The sequence below is a fragment of the Plasmodium falciparum genome (assembly GCF_000002765.6).
Source record: "Plasmodium falciparum 3D7 genome assembly, chromosome: 12".
Classification (NCBI taxonomy): Eukaryota; Apicomplexa; class Aconoidasida; order Haemosporida; family Plasmodiidae; genus Plasmodium; species Plasmodium falciparum.
The window spans coordinates 165001-187500 of NC_037284.1; the positions used below are offsets into that span (position 1 = coordinate 165001).

At 18.9% G+C, this 22500-nt stretch overlaps 8 protein-coding genes across 8 annotated transcripts in view; 4 read left to right on the forward strand and 4 right to left on the reverse strand.

The window, feature by feature from the left end:
* Window positions 1-2705: 2705 nt before the first annotated feature.
* On the forward strand, window positions 2706-6275 carry PF3D7_1203000 (origin recognition complex subunit 1; the record flags this gene model as incomplete). Its single annotated transcript, XM_001350403.1, has 1 exon — window positions 2706-6275. One exon carries the CDS (start codon window positions 2706-2708, stop codon window positions 6273-6275), a length of 3570 nt encoding a protein of 1189 aa, XP_001350439.1.
* Window positions 6276-6506: 231 nt separating this feature from the next.
* Window positions 6507-7136, reverse strand: PF3D7_1203100 (conserved Plasmodium protein, unknown function; the record flags this gene model as incomplete). The annotated part of the gene is made up of 2 exons (XM_001350404.1): window positions 6507-6617; window positions 6735-7136. The coding sequence occupies 2 exons, from the start codon at window positions 7134-7136 to the stop codon at window positions 6507-6509; spliced, it is 513 nt and encodes a 170-aa protein (XP_001350440.1).
* Window positions 7137-7935: 799 nt separating this feature from the next.
* PF3D7_1203200 (signal recognition particle subunit SRP14) lies at window positions 7936-8361 on the forward strand (the record flags this gene model as incomplete). Its single annotated transcript, XM_001350405.1, has 2 exons — window positions 7936-8038; window positions 8150-8361. 2 exons carry the CDS (start codon window positions 7936-7938, stop codon window positions 8359-8361), a joined length of 315 nt encoding a protein of 104 aa, XP_001350441.1.
* Window positions 8362-8874: 513 nt separating this feature from the next.
* On the reverse strand, window positions 8875-11853 carry PF3D7_1203300 (TBCC domain-containing protein, putative; the record flags this gene model as incomplete). Its single annotated transcript, XM_001350406.1, has 1 exon — window positions 8875-11853. One exon carries the CDS (start codon window positions 11851-11853, stop codon window positions 8875-8877), a length of 2979 nt encoding a protein of 992 aa, XP_001350442.1.
* A 1308-nt stretch (window positions 11854-13161) lies between these two features.
* PF3D7_1203400 (major facilitator superfamily domain-containing protein, putative) lies at window positions 13162-16914 on the forward strand (the record flags this gene model as incomplete). The annotated part of the gene is made up of 1 exon (XM_001350407.1): window positions 13162-16914. The coding sequence occupies one exon, from the start codon at window positions 13162-13164 to the stop codon at window positions 16912-16914; it is 3753 nt and encodes a 1250-aa protein (XP_001350443.1).
* Window positions 16915-17297: 383 nt separating this feature from the next.
* Window positions 17298-18968, reverse strand: PF3D7_1203500 (threonylcarbamoyl-AMP synthase, putative; the record flags this gene model as incomplete). Its single annotated transcript, XM_001350408.1, has 1 exon — window positions 17298-18968. One exon carries the CDS (start codon window positions 18966-18968, stop codon window positions 17298-17300), a length of 1671 nt encoding a protein of 556 aa, XP_001350444.1.
* Window positions 18969-19913: 945 nt separating this feature from the next.
* Window positions 19914-20768, forward strand: PF3D7_1203600 (cytochrome c1 heme lyase, putative; the record flags this gene model as incomplete). The annotated part of the gene is made up of 3 exons (XM_001350409.1): window positions 19914-20064; window positions 20232-20481; window positions 20615-20768. The coding sequence occupies 3 exons, from the start codon at window positions 19914-19916 to the stop codon at window positions 20766-20768; spliced, it is 555 nt and encodes a 184-aa protein (XP_001350445.1).
* A 1377-nt stretch (window positions 20769-22145) lies between these two features.
* PF3D7_1203700 (nucleosome assembly protein) overlaps window positions 22146-22500 on the reverse strand; it is a gene marked incomplete at both ends in the record, with an annotated part of 1697 nt that continues 1342 nt past the window's right edge. Inside the window, one exon of the mRNA XM_001350410.2 lies at window positions 22146-22500. This exon is cut by the window's right edge and continues 607 nt beyond it. Within this exon, the coding sequence (XP_001350446.2) occupies window positions 22146-22500 (355 nt within the window).

The following is a 22500-nucleotide window of genomic DNA, read 5'->3' on the forward strand; positions in this document are numbered from 1 at the left end:
ATAATAATTAATAAAAATAAATGAAAAAAAACAAAAAAAATACATATATATATATATATATTATATATATTTATAACGTTTTATATGTAAATGTAGCTACAAAATATTGGTATTATTTCTTTATTACCATCTTTTCGGTCATTACTTTTTTACTTAAATAATATAAGATATGATTATTCTACTTATCATAAGGAAATTAAATTTTAAAATAAATCAACATTTAATTTAAAAAAAAAACAAAAACAAAAAAAAAAAAAAAAAAGAAAAAAGAAATAGAACCATATTTATAATATTCCTCACTTCAATAAGAAAATTGTATATTCATGTAATATTATACGTATATTTAATATAAATAGAATTATAAATAAGGCAAATGAAAAATGAATAAATAAATAAATAAATAAATAAATAAATATAAATATATATATATATATATATATATATATTATATTTATTTATTCATTTTTCATTAAATGTATAAGGCCTTAAAAACGGTATTTAAATTTCCCGTTCTTTTTTTTTCAACCGAACGAACATTGATTAATTAAAAAAAAAATATATATATATATATATATATTTTTTTTTTTAAATATAAATTTATAACTATTGATATTATTTATTTTATTTTATTTTTTTTTCTTTTAACGTTCTGCAAAAATAAAATTATAGGATCAAGCGCGTACATATCTTTATAAAAGAAAATAAAAACGTGAGCATATTTTCCTCACAAAATTATCATGTCCTTTTTTCTTTATGGTACGAACAAACGAATATTACAAAAAAAAAAAAAAAAAAAATATATATATATATAATACATATATATATATATATATATTAACATTTAAGTTTTCGCATATATTTTTATATTTATTTTAAAAATTATTATACCACCATATTTTTATGATATTTGTTTTGTTTTTTGTTTTGTTTTTTGTTTTGTTTTTTGTTTTGTTTTTTGTTTTGTTACTTTTTTTTAACTTGTTCATAATTTATTTAATATTCACATGAAGAAGGTATATATTATTATCCCCTTATATTAAAAAAAAGAAGGAAAAAAAAAAAAAAAAAAAAAAACATTCAATGTTAACATATTACACACATATGTATATATAATATATATAATATATATAATATATATAATATATATATTATATGTATGATATTTATTTTATATAATATATATATATACCCCGATTAGTCAATCCAATGATTAATAAAAATATTAAAAAACAATTCATTTTTTTTATACCATATTTTTTAATTATCATCCAAATAAATTTATACATATCATCTGTCAATAGATTTAATTTTTTTTTTTTTTTTTTTTTTTTTTTTTTTTTTTTGCATATATTCCATAAGTTTGAGGAATAAAGAAAAAAAATATACATATCGAAACATAAACGAAATCTATCGTTCATTTATTCAAAAAGTTTTATACACTTTATTTATTTTATACAAAAGTGAATAATAATATAATAAACAAAGCCATACAAAATAAATAAATATATATATATATATATATATAAATTTTCCTCTGTATTTTTAATTCTTTCTTTTTTACATTTTTATTTTTATAACTAAGGCGCAAAAAAAAAAAAAAAAAAAAAAAAAGTATTTCATTTTTTTGCACATTCTTTATATATAATATAAATATATATATATATATCATAATATTATCATTAAATGTGTGAGAAAAAAAAAAAAAAGAAGATCATATTTGCTGTCGCAAAAAATTAAATACATTCATGTTTTTAAAAAGGGACAATTCTTACGTTAATATTTTATCGATATATTAATAATTATACATTTCCTTCTCCTATTATTATCATTACTAAAATTTAATCATTTATTTCTTCAAAAAAAAAAAATTAATATATATCTTTCAATTCTTTCATATTATATATATATATATATATATATTAAAAAAACAATTAAGAGAAAGAAAAAAAAAAAAAAAAATACAATATGATCAAACTAACATTTGTCTATCGAAATAAATTCTCCTTACCTATTCTAAAATGTACACATTATATATGTGCTAATTTATTATAACTTGTTAAAAATATTATAATATTTATCTTTACATAAATATATATATATATACATACGTAGAATATCATTTAATTGTAAAACGTAAGTAATCATAAAACTAGGCATGCCTTTACATTTGTTGGAAAAAAAAAAAAAAAAAAAAAAAAAAATACATACACATAATATATTTCTATTTTACCCTCCAATGTATGATTATCACAATTTGCAAAAAGGAGATAAAAAAATAAAATAAAATACATACATACATATATATATATATATATATATATATATATATATATTTATTTATTTGTACTTTATTTAAACCATAAACATATTCTATTGTATATTATACTCTTTAAAAAATGTAATATAATAATCCAATAATATGTAACAAGTATATTGTCCAAATAGCTTATGTTCCTTTAATTATTTTATAGGATATAAATCAATAATATACTCTTAATATCTTTTTTTTTTTTTTTTTTTTTTTTTCTTTCTTTCAAACACACATTAATTTTATTCATTTAAAATTATATTCTTTTCATTATATCCTCATTTATTTATTAATATTATATATATATATATATATATATATGTATTTTTTTTTTTTTTTTTTTTTTTTTTTTTTTTTTTTTTTATGTTATCTTTATTTTAGATATGCTTAAAAAATAATGACTCCTAAGAAAAAAATATTTCAAAATTTTCAAGCTAACGATAATGAAATATTAAGTCCAACAAAAAAAGGGATAAAATTAAATGTTAGTAAATTAAATATTTTAAATTTTGAAAACACAATAATAACAAAAGAAAAAACTAATTATGAATACAAGGCATCATTAAATAAAGAAATAGATGAGGTGTTAAATAATAATAATATAATAAATACACATAATAATAAAAAAAATAATTTAAATTTATATGATTATAATAATATAAAAAATAGTACACACGAATTTTATATTGATTTAAACGAACAAAATAAACAAACCATTAAGTATAATGATAACAAGTTTACTCCTATAAATAAAAAAGAAAAATATAATCTTGATGAAACCTCTTCTTCATCCATATCATCATCATTAACAAATATATCATCATCATTAACAAATATATCGTCATCATTAACAAATATATCGTCATCATTATCAAATTCCTTGGATGAAAAGAAAAAAAAAAAAAAAATTAAAAAGAATAATAGTACTATTATAAATATATTAAATAATAATAACAACAATTCTAATATACATCATAATAATAAACATAACATTTATAATAAATATAACATATCGAAAAAACCACAAAACAAAGAAATACATACCCTTCCCTCCAATCACCAAATAAAAAAAAAATCAAATAATACGTATAATACATGTCAACAAAAAATGAAAAAAAATATCTCAAAAAAAAATACACATAGTATAAAGAATAATCAAAATGATAAAAATAAAGAAAAAAATAAAGAAAAGGATAAAAATATAAAAAAGGATAGAGATAAAGATATACAAACAAAAAGGACAAGTCATCAAAGTCAAGATCAAAATAACCATTTCGAAAGAAGAATTTTAAGAAGTTATACCAGAAACAATGATAATGTGAAAAACAATTTAAAAAATAATATTAACAATAATAATACACTTAAAAGATCTAGCCAATCGGTTAGAATTGATTCTGACTTGTCAAGTGCTCATCAAAATAAAAGAATTAAGTATGATGAAAAAAATATAATACATAGGAATAATAATAATAATAATAATAATAATAATAAAACAACGAGCAATAATCATAATAAAAATAACAAAATTAATAATAATAATCCTAGTGAAAATTACAAAAAACAAACTGACACGAAACATACAAATAACACCCAAAATAATAAATACAATAAAACAAAAACAACAAACACTTTTAAACATCCCTCAAAAGATCATACAGATGTTAACACAAAAACTTTTAAAAGCAGATATATCAACACATATACAATGGAAGAAGTACAAAAATCCATAAAAAGCAATACAATAAAACTTGTTCAAGAAAATTCTTGTGAATATCAAGACGGCATTATATATGAAAGCATTCAAATTAATGATGAGGAATATAGCATAGGAGAAGATGTACTCATTTTCTATACACCTAATAATAATACATATAATGCAAAAAGTGATGATAAGAAGAATCAAAATAATAATAATATAAAAGAAAATATATATCTACTAAAAAAAGGGAAAATTTCAAGCTTTTATAAAAGTACAAACAGTAAAGTTATCGAAGTAGAAATATGCTTTTATTATGACGAAAGCGATGAACAACGTATAAGAGAACTTGAAAAAAAACAAACATCTAGGAGATGTAAAGAAGATTTCAATATATATCTTGATGATGATACGAAATATTATAATCTCCTAGGAAATATTCATTTCACAATATTAGATGCTAATTATATTTATAAAAAAATATATGTCTATAATGAAATAGAAACCTTTGAAGAAGATACACATGCAAGAAAAGGAAAAAATAAATTTCTATGTACACATTTTATAAAAGATAAAGAAGATCGATTATGTTTCATACCAAATGAAGATCACTGGGATAATTTAGTTTTAGGTTCTAGTGATTTATATTATTATTTTGCTAATGAAAAAAAGTTAAATAAAAATAAATCTTTAAAACTAATTATAGAAAAGTTAAAAATAAATGATAAGATAAACGACACACAAGCGAACCAAAAAAAAAATAATAAAAAGGAATATATGAATAAAGCTCAAACAACAACAAATGTAAAAGCAAATACACATACCAAAACATTAAATGATCATAATAAATCGAAAACAACCAAAAATAAAGAAAGTAGTTCCACTTCTTTTTTACAAGATGTTAAAAAAAAATCTGATCCACATAACAACGATTTTCAATCATCTTTAAAAGAAGATCAAGAAAATTATTATATTAATTTATTAAAAAATATAAAAGATCCAACAGATAAGGCTATACGTATGATGCAATTAGATGTCGTACCTAAGTATCTACCATGTCGCGAAAAAGAAATTAAAGAAGTACATGGGTTCTTAGAATCAGGAATTAAACAATCTGGAAGTAATCAAATTTTATATATCAGTGGAATGCCAGGAACAGGGAAGACCGCAACAGTCTATAGTGTAATACAATTATTACAAATTAAAAGTAGAAAAAAATTATTACCATCTTTTAATGTATTTGAAATTAATGGTATGAATGTTGTTCATCCGAATGCAGCTTATCAAGTTTTCTATAAACAACTTTTCAATAAAAAACCACCAAATGCTCTAAATTCTTTTAAAATAATTGATAGACTATTTAATAAATCGCAAAAAGATAACAGAGATGTATCCATATTAATAATAGATGAAATAGATTATCTAATAACTAAAACACAAAAAGTACTCTTTACCTTATTCGATTGGCCTACCAAAATTAATAGTAAATTAATTCTTATCGCTATATCAAATACCATGGATCTACCAGATAGACTTATACCTAGATGTAGATCAAGGCTAGCTTTTGGTCGATTAGTTTTTAGTCCATATAAAGGAGATGAAATCGAAAAAATTATTAAAGAAAGATTAGAAAACTGTAAAGAAATCATTGATCATACAGCTATTCAATTATGTGCAAGAAAAGTTGCTAATGTATCAGGAGATATCCGAAAAGCATTACAAATTTGTCGTAAAGCTTTCGAAAATAAAAGAGGACATAAAATCGTACCCAGAGATATAACAGAAGCAACCAATCAATTATTTGATTCCCCTTTAACAAACGCAATCAATTATTTACCCTGGGCATTCAAAATTTTTTTAACATGTCTTATAATCGAATTAAGAATAATAAATGAATTTGTTATTCCATATAAAAAAGTAGTAAATAGATATAAAATACTTATAGAAACAAGCGGAAAATATATAGGAATGTGTAGCGATAATGAACTCTTCAAAATTATGTTAGATAAATTAGTGAAAATGGGAATACTCCTTATCAGACCATATATACCATTAGAAAATATATCTAAAAATAAATCGAAAGAAGCATTACTAGGTTTTAATGAATCTTCTAAAAAAGGAAATAACCAAAAAATTACTAGGGCACAGGTAAGTCCAGATATTGATAAGGAATCTGGAGACATGGGCATAGAACTCAACGTCGAAACGCAATTAATTATAACAGCCTTAATGAAGGACCCGGACTGTTCAAAGAAATTAAACTTTTACTAGTACCATCAAAATAAATATATATATATATATATTTTACCCCATATTGTTGTTTGCATGTTACAAAAAAAAAAAAAAAAAAATAAAGCAAAGAAATAAAAAAAAAAATATATATATATATTTTTTTTTTTAATGTATATATTACTAACAAATCATCATTTTCAACACCATGTGCTCATTTCATTATATATTAATTTATTTATTTATTTGTTCATTTTTATTTTTTTTATGTAACTACTTTGTACTTTTCCTCTTTTTTGAATATTTTATAATACTCTTCTTGGATGTACCTTTTTCAATCTCATCTGATTCGTCACTACTTTGTACTATTCTTTTTCTCCTTACCTGAAAAAAAATAAAATAAACAATAATTATAAATTATTAAAAAAAAGAAGAACAACAAATATATACATAAAATGTACATTATATATTTATATATATATATATATTATATATTCTTACATTCAAATGTCTTAATATGTTATCATTTTTATTTTTTATGTGTCCATGTGTACTACTGTTTTTTCTTTTTTTTTCGTTAATTATGATATTCTTAATATCATCAATTTTCTTAAATGTCTCAACTTTCTTATTCTTTATAACATTCAAATTTTTATTATTATCATAACTATATTTATTCATATTATTATTAAGGGAATATTCATTTTTATTGTAATAATTATTACTACTATTTTTTTTTTTTTTATCATTTATTTTCTCCTCTTCTATATCATCATCCTCTATGTATTCTTCATCCTTTTCTATATACTTATCATACTTATTACATTCCTTATAAGTAGCACTTATTTTTTTTAACAACTCATCGAGATCAGGACCATCTTCTATATAATCAATATTGTTCATCCTATCATTTATATTTTACTACATAATATTGATAACAAAAAAACAAAAGAAAAAAAAAAAAAGAAAAAAAGAAAAAGAGAAAAAGAGAAGGAGAAAGAGAAACGATGGTGTTATAACATTTTTTTTTTTTTTTTTTTTTTTTTTTTTTTTTTTTTTTTTAATATTTATATGAAATGTTTATTTATAAATAATACTTTACATATATATATAATATAATATATAAATAAATATGTGTTTATTTATTATTTTTTTTTTTTTGTGATATAAAAAATTTATTTATCTTTTTTTTATATGTTATATATATATGAAATAATGAATTAATCTAGCTGGTCGTTAAAATTAATTTTATGTGAATAAAGAAAATATTACAATTATAAAATATATATAATATATATATATACATAATAATTATAAGGACATTTTATATATATATTGTTAATATGAATATAAAACTAAAAACCTCCTTTATGAATGCTTATAAATAAATATTTATATATATATAACATATATATTAATTTATTTTTATTTTTACTTTTGATCATATATTACATTATATCATATTTTATAGCTATCTTTTATTTTTCAATATAAAAAAGAAAAAATATATATAACATATAACATAACAAATATATATAATATTTCCTATCGCACTAAAATATTTTATTATTTTATTATTTTATTGTTTTATTATTTTATTGTTTTATTGTTTTATTATTTTATTGTTTTATTATTTTATTATTTATTTATTTTTTTTTTTTTTATAACATCTGATTTTTTTAAAGCGAAAAAAAAAAAAAAAATGGTTTTATTAAGTAACGATGTATTTATTCAAGAACTTAATAAATTATGTGGACCTGTAGAAGGTAAAAAGAAAACATCCATATGGATAACTATGAAAAGAGGTATGTACAAACAAAAAAATAAGAATATATATGGTTACAATTATCCAACATGTATACATATTTATATTTACATATATGTATGTTCTTTTTTTTTTTTTTTTTTTTTGAAAGTTAAAAGAAACGATATAAAAACTTTGACGAGCAACAAAGACGCCGGTGATAAAAAGAATACCAAAAAAGTAAATAAAAACGATAACAAAGGAAATAAGGAATATATGTGCTTAATAAGAGCTACCGATGGTAAAAACAAAAAAATATCTACACACGTTTATGATAATGTAATATCTTTTACTCAAAATATTAACAGCATTATAAAGTGTTAATCAGTGATTAGGTTATATATAAAAATGAACTAATAAATAAATAAATAAATATATATATATATATATATATGGAACCTTTTTTGTTAATTAAATATTAAAAATTTTTATGTAAACTTAAAAAAAAACATGAAAAAAATCAAAATAAATATAACTAATATATATATATATATATATATATATATATATATATATATATATATATATATTTTTTTTTTTTTTTTTTTTTTTTTTTTTTTTTTTTTTTTTTTGTGGTCGTATCTTATGTCATATATATATTTAACATATATATGATGTGTATGCATTAATCAATTATGAATTATTTATATAATCGTATAAAATAAATGAATATACAGGGGCATACTCTTGAATTAATTAAACTGTGGTTACTTTTCGTTTTAACTTTTTATTTTATAAAAAAAAAATTACATACATATATAAATATATATATATATATATATTTTTATATATATATATTTTTTTTTTATATAACATATTTGTGAAAATACATTTCTCTTATAACATACTTCCTTCGTGTTCCCTCTGTACCAAATTATTTAACATCCTATACGTCTTCTTAGACTTTTTGATATACTCATACAACTTAAACATTAATATTTTCATAATTTTTTGTTTTTGTATTTTTGTTAGATTTATACTATTCATAAAATTTAAAAAGTTTATAATATGCTCATCTTGTGTTTCTATCGCGTTTTTATATACCTCTGGTAAATATAGACACACATATTTGTCATCTAAATTATATTTCGAATTATCTTGTACATTATTATTTATATAATTACTCATATGTGGTTGTAAACATATATTTTGAAAACTACATCCATATATACTCTTTTCTTCTTTAGATATATATTTATTAATATTATCCTGCATATTGTTTACATTATTTATTGGTATACTCAACTTATTATATATATTATCCATGTTATATTCTGTATCATCTTCTCTATCCTTCTTAGTATTGTATGTAAAATTGTTGGGGAATTCAATTAAAAAAAAATTAGAAGGATTTAAAAGATAATAAACATAATCTGTATAAGAGCAAGACAAGTTATTTGTATTTTCCATACATTTATTTCCCATGTATAATGGTTCGTTTTTTTTATGATCTCTTAATATATGGGATATATCATCCTCTTTTACATCACTATTACTATTAAAAGATATACATTTATTATGGTTATTATCTTTTTGTGTATTCTGACATTTTTCTTTTTCCTTCATAATATTACTATTATTATTATTATTATGATGGTGATAATTATTAATATTATCATCGTTATTTTTATTATCATCGTTATTTTTATTATCATCATTATTTTTATTATGACCATTTTGTAATGTTATATCCTCCTTTTTTATATTCACTTTATCTTTCTCCATACCCATTGGTAATGCAGAAAAATAAGCAGGAGCTTTCATTGTATTTATTAAATTATTAAAAGAATTATTTAATAAATGCATTTTACATTTTAACGGAAAAGCAAATAAATCACAATTTTTCTCAGTAAAAATTATTTTAGATTTATCTAAACATTCTTTTTGTTTTGTGTTTAATATATTATAAGGAGCTAGTTGTATATTTCTTGTATCACCAAATATAATAATATTTGTTTCTGTATATACATATATATTTGTATCTATAACATTTTCTACTTTTAAATTTCTAGTTACTAAATGTATATCTATATTAATACAATTAAATAATGTTGTTATCATCTCTACCGATAAACAAATAATATAACAATCTTTACAAAAATTTATTTTTAAATATTCTATACTACAAAAAAAAAATATATTACATTCTTTACAATTTATTATATTTACAATATTTTTATCATCATTCATATAAATATTTTGTCCATATATATTTTTAATTTCATAAATATCTTTATTTATTTGTTCAAAATCAACATAATATATTGATGAAGATTCTCTTCCTCGTAATTTTTCATTCACTTTTTTTATATCATTATCATGTATACAATCTATTAAATCATTACAACAAATATTCTCAAGTAACCAATCTAAAATGTTCTTACTTTTATACAATATTTTGTGATCATTATATAATAAGTACATCTCATGAACATTCTTTTCATTATTCGTTTCTATAATAAAATCTAAAAGTAAAAAATGATAACGTTTGAAATATAAAGGCATATTTAACAAACTTACACAATTATTCAAATCAGTACAACAAAAAAAACAAAGTAAATATCTTCTTAAAAACTCTTTGTAGTTATTACCATTTAATAGAAATAAATCACACAGGTTGCCTTTATTAATAAAAGAGCAATTTAAATTGTTTTTATTACCACAGTGGATATTATCCAATCGGTTTATACTATCCAATCGGTTTATACTATCCAATCGGTTTATATTATCCAACTTGTTGCTATTATCCAATCGGTTTATATTATCCAACTTGTTGGTATTATCCACACTGTTGATATTTAATGCACCAGCTTTACTTTCCTTTATATTAGGCCAATGGTCCTCACTCAAACTTTTGTCATACATCTTTTTTGTATTATCATTTTTTAAAAATTGTAAAATAATGAAAAAAATAACGAGCTCTATACAAATCTCCTCATTTAACCAATCGTCACCCCAAACATGGAACTGATTGTTATCATTTGTTTGGATGTTATCAATATTTTTTATGCCATCAATATTTTTTATGCCATCACTTTTTTTTATGCCATCAATATTTTTTATGCCATCACTTTTTTTTATGCCATCAATATTTTTTATGCCATCACTTTTTTTTATGCCATCAATATTTTTTATGCCATCACTTTTTTTTATGCCATCAATATTTTTGATGCCATGTTCATAATTATTTTGAGTATTTTTTTTTTCTTTTATATATTCTTTTTTATTTTTTTTCTCCCTAAGATATGTGTCCGTTTTATCCATTTCATTATCATTTTCATTTTTTTTTTTCTTATCATTATGATTATATTTATGTATATGTAAATCTTCGAAAGGAGTATTAAATATGGTTTTTTGTTTTTTCAAATTATTTTTTTTTCGCACACTCTGTATAGTTATACTTAATAATATCCATAAAGATTTACATATATTAATAGTAAATATATTAGCATGTACACTATTTTCTTGATTTTTAATTAATTCATTATATCTAATCCAATCGTTTAATGTTATATATATTTCATCGCTTAAATATTTTCTACTTATATTTTTATTTACATTTTCCTTCTTAAAATGTTGATAAAAATGTTTTAAATATATTAATAAGTTACTTTCATCTATTCTGTTTGTTGTATATATTATCGCATGATCAAATATTTCTTTTCTAATAAATAAACTATAATTCTTTCTATTTATCTTATCATTAACATTTTTACTTTTATCATCACATGTTCTGTGACTCTTACTAAGCAATATGGCATTTTCAAGTGATTTATGTACATGATCGTTTTTTGTTTTCTTTTTCTTTTTCTCCATAGCCCTTTGTATCAAAAGTAAATAAAAAAAAAAATATATATAAATAAATATATATATATATATATATATATATATATATGAATAAAATAAACGAAATAATAAAATGTGTAAACTCTGCAAGTTCTAAGCAAAATTGTAATAAAAGATATATTACATCAAACTTATTATATATATGATATCCTTTATGTTATATATATATATATATATATAATATGTATCATATATCTTCTATATTTTATGTGGATATATAAATACTTTATTTCACTTTGTATTAATTCCTCACATATATTTGAAATAACACATATAATTGAGTATAGGAAAAAAATAAAAAAAATATAAAAAATAAAAAAAAAGAAAAAAGAAAAAAAAAGAAAAAAGAAAAAGGAAACCTTAAAAGTGAAATATGTAATATGATATATTATAAAAATGTCCTAACAGCTATATGGATAAATATATATATATATATATATATATATATGTTATTTTTTTTTTTTTTTTTTTTTATGTGTATACATATATACATATATACATATATACATATATATATATATATATATATATATATATATATATATATAATATATATATATATAATATATATATTATATATTTCATTTTTTAATTTATTTTTTTTAAAATTATTAAAAAGGGAAAATATGTATATTTATAAATATATATATGTATATATATATTTATATATATTTACATTAATATTTTAAAGATTTAATTTTAATTTTTTTTATTTCATAATTTACTATCTCATTATTGTTATTGATAATATATATAATGTTTGACAAAATGATCATAAAAAGATAGTGTTTATTTTTAAAACAAAAAGAAAAAATATTCATATGTAAATATATAAAAATAAATAAATATATACATATATATATATATATATATATATATATATATATATATATATATATATAATATATTCATTTTTGTCATATATTATTATTTTTAACCCTTTTTGTCAATATTTAATATATACACATATAAATATTTGACCACATTCTATTTATTAACAAGTAGTTTTGGTTATATATATATATATATATATATATATATATATATACAAACATACGTATGTTTATTTTTATATATTTATTTATTATGTATATATTTTATTATTATTTCTTTTTGCTTGTCTTTATTATTTTCTCTTATCATTAAAATAAATGTATATATGTATGTACATATATATATATATATATATATATATGTTTAATAGAATACATATATGAACACACAGAGTTTTAAAAAATAAGATAAATAATACTTATTATATGTAACAAACAAATATATATGCAAGCCGCAAGTATGGAAGGTAATTTTCATGAGTGCCATATTCAATCAAAAGATAGTTATATTAAATCAAGAACGCACACAAAAGTGCTGCTGTTCTCTTATTTTTGTTTCTTTGTTTATACCTGGTATGTTAATATAGTGTGTGTGTATCCATTAAATTTTAGTAGCACGTATTTTATTTATTATTTTATATTACAAGGTTTAGGAGGTATATTCCTTGGGTTTTTTTCAGATATATATGGAAGAAAAATATGTTTAAATATATCCTTTTTTATTTTATTAATAATATTTATTCTTTCTTTTATTACGGTGAAAACATCTTTCTTTTTGTTTTATCAAAACATACCTTCAACGAATAATAATGAGAAGGGCCTGGATTTATTCTTTTATACTAATACACCTCATACACAAATAAATGCATATCATGAAAAAAAAAAAAATATACATAATAATAACAATAATAATAATAATAACAATAATAATAATAATAACAACAATAATAATAATAACAACAATAATAATAATAACAATGGTGCTTATTTTAATTATAAAGATGTTTATACCTTTTTAATGAACTATAAACAAAACATAAAAGGAAATGATGAATATATAAAGAGCGACAACAATATAAAGGATCATCCTAATAATAATTATCTTTATATTAATATAAATAATGATGAAACCAAAGATAATATAAGTGTTGAAAATAATTATATAAATAATGATCATCTAGATGATACCAACAATTTAATTATTAATAATAAAAAGAAAAAAACAAATAAAAAGAGCTACAACAAAATGGGATATTCATCACACACAAATAAAAATAATAATCCTGATATTCATTATGATCATAATAATAATAATAATAATAATGACAATTCTTATATTTATACTTATGAAGATGATCATTTTGTATATCATCCCAATAAACATATAAACTATTATGAAATATATTTTAAAAACAAAAATAACAACAATAAAAATAAAAGTAAAAAACAAAAAAAAAAATATTATCATGACGACATTATGATGGAAGCAAATAACAATGAAAATTTGAATGACGAGAATTATATGGAAAGCCAAATATCACGAGAAGAGTTACATCAAACCATTTTAGATATAATAAAAAAAACATTGGAAGGTATTAACAAGAAATTTATATTAACAAATGATAATACGTTTATTAATTTTATGAATTTATGTATAGACAAAAATATAAATTATAATAATAACAACAATAATAATAATAACAACAACAACAACAATAATAATAATAATAATAATAATAATCTTATACATATGATTAATGATATATATAAACTAGAAAATAATAATATACCTATTCCTGAAAATTCACATATTTATAGAACACCTAATCATAATTCAAATAATTTAAGAATGAAAAAAATACAAATAATTACTTCGATAATTAATAATAATATAAGTAGTATTCAAGAAATATGTATTAATGAAATGATAAATATATATAGAATCTTTAAAAAAATGAATTGTTTAAAAACAAATATAGAATACACACATAATAATAATAATAATAATAATGATGATGATGATAATGGTGAAGGTGATATATATGGTATTGAACGATGTTTAGAACTCATACATAAAGATATAATAAAACATAATAATAATATAAACAATCATAATTATAACAACTATAATCAAGATAATAAACAAACTTCTTTATATTATCAAACTAATATGTCCTATGAAAAAATGTCATCACCACATTCTGATGAAGATAATAATATGAATGCTAATCAAAAATATATATTATATTTTTATAAAATTATATTTTATATTATTACATGTCTCAGTGGTTTATTCATTAAAGGAATTAACAATATTTTATGTTTAATTATTACAGAAAATATAAACGCGAAATATAAAACTAAAGCAGTCTCTCTCATATTCATCTTAGAAAGCTTATCTTTAATTATTATTCGCTCTTTATTTTATTTTAACCACTTTATAAATATATTTCTTTTATACAAAATAAATTTAGCAGTATGCTTTTTTTTAAACCTATTAAATATTTTTATATTAAATAAATATTGTGATAAGCTTAGCATACCAATTTTACAAATACAAAAAAAAATTTTACAAAATTTTTATACAAATAATAATTGGAAATCCATGGAATATTTCCATGCTGACATTTCACAAATCAGTTCCTATAAACAAAAAAATTTAAGTCAAGAAGAAAATAAAAACAGCAATATGTCTTTGCTCTTGAGCAGCATGGAAAATAAGAACATAACTTCGATGGATAAGGTCAATGATTCACATGGATATAAAAATAAACAGGACATACAAAATGATGGTAATAATCAAAATAATCAAAATAATCAAAATAATCAAAATAATCAAAATAATCAAAATAATCAAAATAATCAAAATAATCAAAATAATCAAAATAATCAAAATAATCAAAATAATCAAAATAATGATAGTCATAATAATCATTACAATCATGAAAAAGATCTAAAATTAGATATAAATCATAGGCACAACTCAAACCAAAATAGTAACCCGGATTATAGTCACGATGATAATTACAGTGATTCAAGCGACGACGATGAAGACGATGATGATCAACAAAAAGAACAGAAAGATGAAAAACAAGAAGAAAACGAACCAAGATATAATTTAGAAAAAACAAAATCATACAAGAAACAAAAAAAAAGAAATAAAAAAAAAAATAAAAATAAAAATAAAAAAAAAAAAAAAAATTCAAGTGATGATTATATGAAAGACCTTTCCTTTGATGAACTTCTTGAAAATAATTTTCAAAAATCAAAAAAAAAAAATATGAATGAATCTGAAAAAAAATTATGCGCAAATACTTGTATAAATTATAATCATATATTAAATTGTAATATTATAAAAGATAGTGAAGAAGATTTATTTATGGAAAAAATAAAAGATAGTAAAGAATTTATCGAATATAAACAATATCTTAAAAATAATAATATATTTAAAATATATATCAAATGGTTATATTATACATTATATGCACATAAATATTTAATTATATCATTATGTATATTAAATTTCTTATTCAATTTCTTATATATTAGTTTCTTTATTATATATAATATATTTATATATGATATAAAGAGTTCTCAAAATTTCTATAAAATGAATGATTCATTTATTATTTTAAATTCTATAATACTTATATTCTATATATTTTTATATTTCTATTTACATCGTATTATATTAAAAATATTAAATTTATTTGGATATTTATTAATCACATTTGTATCCTTTTCACTTATATTATTTTTATATTCTACCTCATATTTTCATATTTCATTATATGATAATACATATATTATTTATACTATTATCTTCTATCTATTTTTATTTATACCAAATGTATCTCTATTTTTATTTTCTATAAATTACTTTCATACTATACATAAAGGACTCCTACTAGGTGTATTTACATTTATAGGAAACCTCGGATTCGTATCCTATACACTATTCAGATTTATTATACAAGAACAAAATATGACACTCTACAATCTAATATTCTCATGTGTTATCTGTATTATATCGTGCATATTTATTATTCTCTTTATTCCACAAATCAACTCATGCATAGATTTTCATATTGTGGATCACTCTTATTTTAATCATTTCTTATTATATGGATATAACAAAAAGAAGGTATCACCCCTCTTCACATCACTAACATTCCCATGCGAAATATCCCACACATAATCACAAAATGGAATGTTCTATGATATATATGTATATATATATATATATATATATATATATGTGTATTTTTATTTATCTATTGATTTGTTTTTTTTTATTTTTTTTTTTTTTTTTTTTTTTTATGAATGTTATATGCATTCATGTCAATTTGTTCACATTTTGTATATTTTATAATTTTTTATTTTTTCAAAAAAAAAAAAAAAAAAAAAAACAGAAAACTTATAAAAATATTTTTAGTTTTAAATGCACATATTTTTTTACACAACGATGTAAATTTAAATAAATAAATACATACATATATAAAAACATACATACATATATAAAAACATATATACATATGTACATATATACATATATGTATATACATTTACATATTAGTGATTTTATTTTATGTAAGCTATTATATCCTTATGTTCAATAAACAGATTTATCATTTTTCCAGAGGCTGCTCTATATATTCTGTCAAATATTGATAAATAATTTTCATCACAACTTTTTATATTAACAATAGATATTAAAATATTGTCTGCCTTGTTTTCTATAGCTAACCGTTCAGCTTGTCTTAAAAATAAAAAAAATTGTTTCGTTATATATTTTATTCTTTCATTTACTTCAAGACTATCATAACATATATTAATATATTTTAAAAAGTTCTTATCATATTTCAAAAGTGAACTTCCTATATCTAATAAAACACATTTATTAAGATTTATTTTTTTACACACATTATTATTTGTTTCTAATAATTCTCCTTTGTTTTCTTTTTCTATAGTTTTACATGATATAATATCTAAAAGATATGTAGATACAAAAGGGCTATAATGTGTTAATAAAAGTCCTGGACATACTTCATTTTTTTCAATCTCATTATTAAATGTTTTGTAGATATCATCCTCTTTATTTATATTATCACATCTATAATCTTTAATACCAGACTTGGGATACTCATTCTTGAAGATATCCAAGTTTTCAAATTTTATTTTTTCATACATTTCAACATTTATATCTTTTAACAAATCATATTTTTTTAAAACATTTTCAATGTCCCCTTTTGTATATTTCCCTCTTCTATATATTTTAATCGAATAATTATATAAAGATTTGTATTTTAATATTTTATCAACAATTATATTGTTATTATTATTATTATCATTATTATTATTATCATCATTATTATTATTATCATCATCATTATTGATTGAATTCATACGTTCAATTAAATCAAACATATTTTTTAATTTTTCATATACCTCCATATTACTCTCGGACTCCTTTGAATTCGTAGCAGCACGTAGAAATGCTAATTCTTCGTTACATTCACATTCATATTCTTCATCATTTACAATTTCGACTGGGTTGTTTCCTTCAGAATTATTTACATTTATATTATTTATTTTTTTTATATCCTTCATAACATTTACATCTTTTTCTTTTAATACCTCATCTGTATTCTTATCCTCATGGTTTATCCTATACTTTGTTATTTTAAGTACGGTGGATTCGATTCCTACATCACATTGCCCATCATCAAATATTAAAAGATCTTCATTTTTAAATTCATCATACACGTGTAAAGAATTTGTAGGACTTATGTGTTGAAATTTATTAGCTGAAGGAGCAGCTATAGGTGTGTTACATATTTTTATAATTTCTCTTGTAATCTTATTATCTGGAATTCTGACAGCACAAAATTGGGTATAGGCAGTTAATATTAAAGGAGCTTCTTTTTTTGCTTTTGCTATTATGGAAAGAGGTCCTGGCCAAAAATATTTACTTAATATATAAATAATATATTTTTCATAAATATTAATATGATATAATTGATCATAAGCTTGATATATATTATATACATGTGATATTATAGGATCACTTACCGGTCTATTTTTCATTCGAAATATATTTTGTAAAGACCTCTGACTTAATGAATTACCACCTAATCCATAAACTGTCTCGGTAGGTATTCCTATTAATTTATCTCCTTCTATATGTTCTTTTAATTTCTTTCTTAAATCCTCATTTTCAAATATTTCATTCCCTTTAATTATTAACGCCATTTATTTTATTCACTATCATAAGCAAAACTTAAACAAAATAAAATAAAAAAGGAAAAGAAAAGAAAATATTATTACTAAATATATATTTATATATTTATTTATTTATAGAATTATATATATATATATAATTTTTTTTTTTTTTTTTTTTTTTTTTTTTTTTTTTTAAATATGATTAATAATATTTTTTTTTTTTTTTTTTTTTTTTTTTTTTTTTTTCTTTTTTTTTAAATATTATACTTATGATATATTTTACATTTATGATATATTACATTTTTGCTTAATAACTTTAGGCTTCCTTTTTAATCAAAAAAACAAAGAGACGACATACAAAAAAAAATATATATTTATATTTTACAACAATGGCAAAGTGTTCGTATTTAAAATTGTATATAATTAAAATATACATATATATAATAAATATAATATATATATAATATATATAAATATATTATATTACAAATATGTCAAAAAAAAAATACCACATGATGATGAAGCTACGATATGAGGCATGTAAATAAAATATACATATATATATATATATATATATATATATATAATATTATATATACATTATTTATTTTTTTAAAAAAAAGAACAGATGTAACATCATATTTTAATTAACAAAAAAAATAAAATAAATTAATAATAATAATAAATAATAAATAATATTTAAATAAATATATATATTTTTTATAATTATACCTATACAAATGTTTCAAATACATTATATATATTTTATATTATGTATATATTTATAACAAGTGGGAGCAAAAAAAAAAATTAAAAAATTATATCACAAGTGAACACATTTGGTTGGGGTTATATTATTATTATTCAACTTAAAAGAAAAAAAATTAAATCATATAAAGAAAAAATATACATATATATATATATATATATATATATATATATATATAGGAAAAATAAATAAAAGTATAAATTATTATGAATGAACAAAAAAAAGAAAATATAAATATTAAAAATATTAGTAATCATAATAATTCAGATGGAAAAGAAAAGTCTTCCATTCCGTCAAAAAATGGGAGTTGGTACTATCCATCCCAGAAACAATTTTATAACACAACAAAAAAAAAAGGTAAAAAAAAAAAAAAAAAAAAAAAAAAAAAAAAAAAAAAATTCATATATATATAATATATAATATATATAATATATATATGTTATATTATTCATTTTGTGTATTACACAATATGAATATATGCACAAAATTAATAATCTTCATTAATATCGCATAATAATTTGTAGGTTACTCCTTCTCTCAAGAAGATTTAAATATGGCCTTAAAAATTCACAATGCTGTCAATGAAGAAACATGGAATAAAATTATGAAAAAAGAACAAAAATATTTCGACATATGTAAAGAACAAAAATTAATAAAGTTCGTAGGATATCCTACGAAACTATCTATTAAAGCTTTTATGTTAACACTCATAGGTTATAACAAACCTTTTGATAGACATGAGTGGTACATAGACAGATGTGGAAATACAATCAAGTAAAAATAAAACATAAATAATTAATTAAAAGAAAATCACACAATTATATATATATATATATATATATATATATATATATATATTTATACATACATATATATATTTTATGATTACACTTTATTTTTACATTAGATATATTATTGATTACTATGATGGGAAAAAAGAAAAAAATTCTGCAGTCTCAATTTATATTGATGCCAGACCACAACTCAATCATCAAAATGCAATAGATAATGTTAAAATTATTTATATAAAGATTTGTAGGTTTTTAAATAACCTTTTTTAAAAATGAAAAAATATAATAATAATAATAAAAGATATCATATACATATTTAGACATGTATATAATCCAAAATTATACATACTAATTAAAAAATAAAAAATAATATATAATATATTTCAAAACAAACCTTTCGGAATAATATAAATTGTCATCATAAATTTAATAATATATTACATTATATTATATTTTTTTTTTTTTTTTATTAACCATCGAAATATATAAACGGAACTGTTTTTTTTCATTTTTTTGTTTTTTTTTGTAAAAAATATTCATTCTAAAATATTTTCTTATAATGTATAAATTAATATTCAAAAATAAAAAAAAAATAAATAAAATAATTAAATTTCATTATTTCGTTCATATATTTTTAACAGATTTGTTAAATTTACATATATAACACTAATATATATAATATAAATGAATAAATGAATAAATAAAAATAAATATATATATATATATATATATACATATATCAAAATAAGAAAAAAAAAAAAAAAAAAAAATAAAAAATAAAAAATAAAATAAAATAAGATAAGATAATTTATTCAAATATATAAAGGAAGAATTAACAAAAATATACTAATATCATGTAATATAAATTATAAAAATAAAATATATATGCCTCAAAAATATATATGAATATATATACATTTATATAGGTATGTATATATAATTAATTTGCGCCAAGTATATTCTTGTCTTCTACTGAAATTTATAGAAACTATACATATTGCTAAAATATACACAAATAAATAGAGTATAATATAAGAACTTAAGTAAAAATGAATAGTAAATTATATATATATATATATAATATATATATATATATATATATTTATGTAAATACAATTAATATATATATAATATATATTTTTTTTTTTTTTTTTTTTTAATCTTTCTTTTTGTGCATCATAAATGAAAAACATTTACTTCGAAATTTCTTACGTTCTCATTATTCAGAATAAAAACTTATAGCCATTAGCTTTATTCACCCTTTAGATTTAATAAAACATACATATAATAAAAGATACATATATATATATATATATTTATAAATATACATGTGTGTATTTTTCATTATGTGAATAAAACTTTAAATATTTATATAATAATGTTTATTTTGTTTTTATGTTTAAATTAATTTTTTTTTTTTTTTTTTTTTTTTTTTTTACAATATGAATACATATAAATACATATACATATATATATATATATATATATCAATAATATATGTATGGAAAAAAATATATAAACCAAAGAAATATATATATATTTATATATATATATATTTATATATTTATATAACATATAATTTACTTTTCATTTTATGCTTTTTTTTTTTTTTTTTTATTTTATTTTTGTTGATGAGATATATACAAATTAAGAAGTAAGAGGATCCTCATTGCTCTTTGCTCCTTCCTCTTCTTCTTCATTATCGTCATATTCATTTGTATCGACATTACTATTTTCATCATTGTATGCACTATTATTACTTTCATAACTATTATAGTTACTATTATTTTCACTACTACTATAACTACTGTCGACATCACTAACAATACTATTGCTTTCACTCTCGATAATAATACCAAGATAATAGTCAACTGCATAGGGTATAATTCTTTCCTTAATCGTTAAGGCAACTTCATAGTCTCCTTCTATTATCATTTCTAATTGAGCAACTTCATGTTTGCTTAATTGTTTAATTACATTTGAATTAGGTACCTTATGGCTT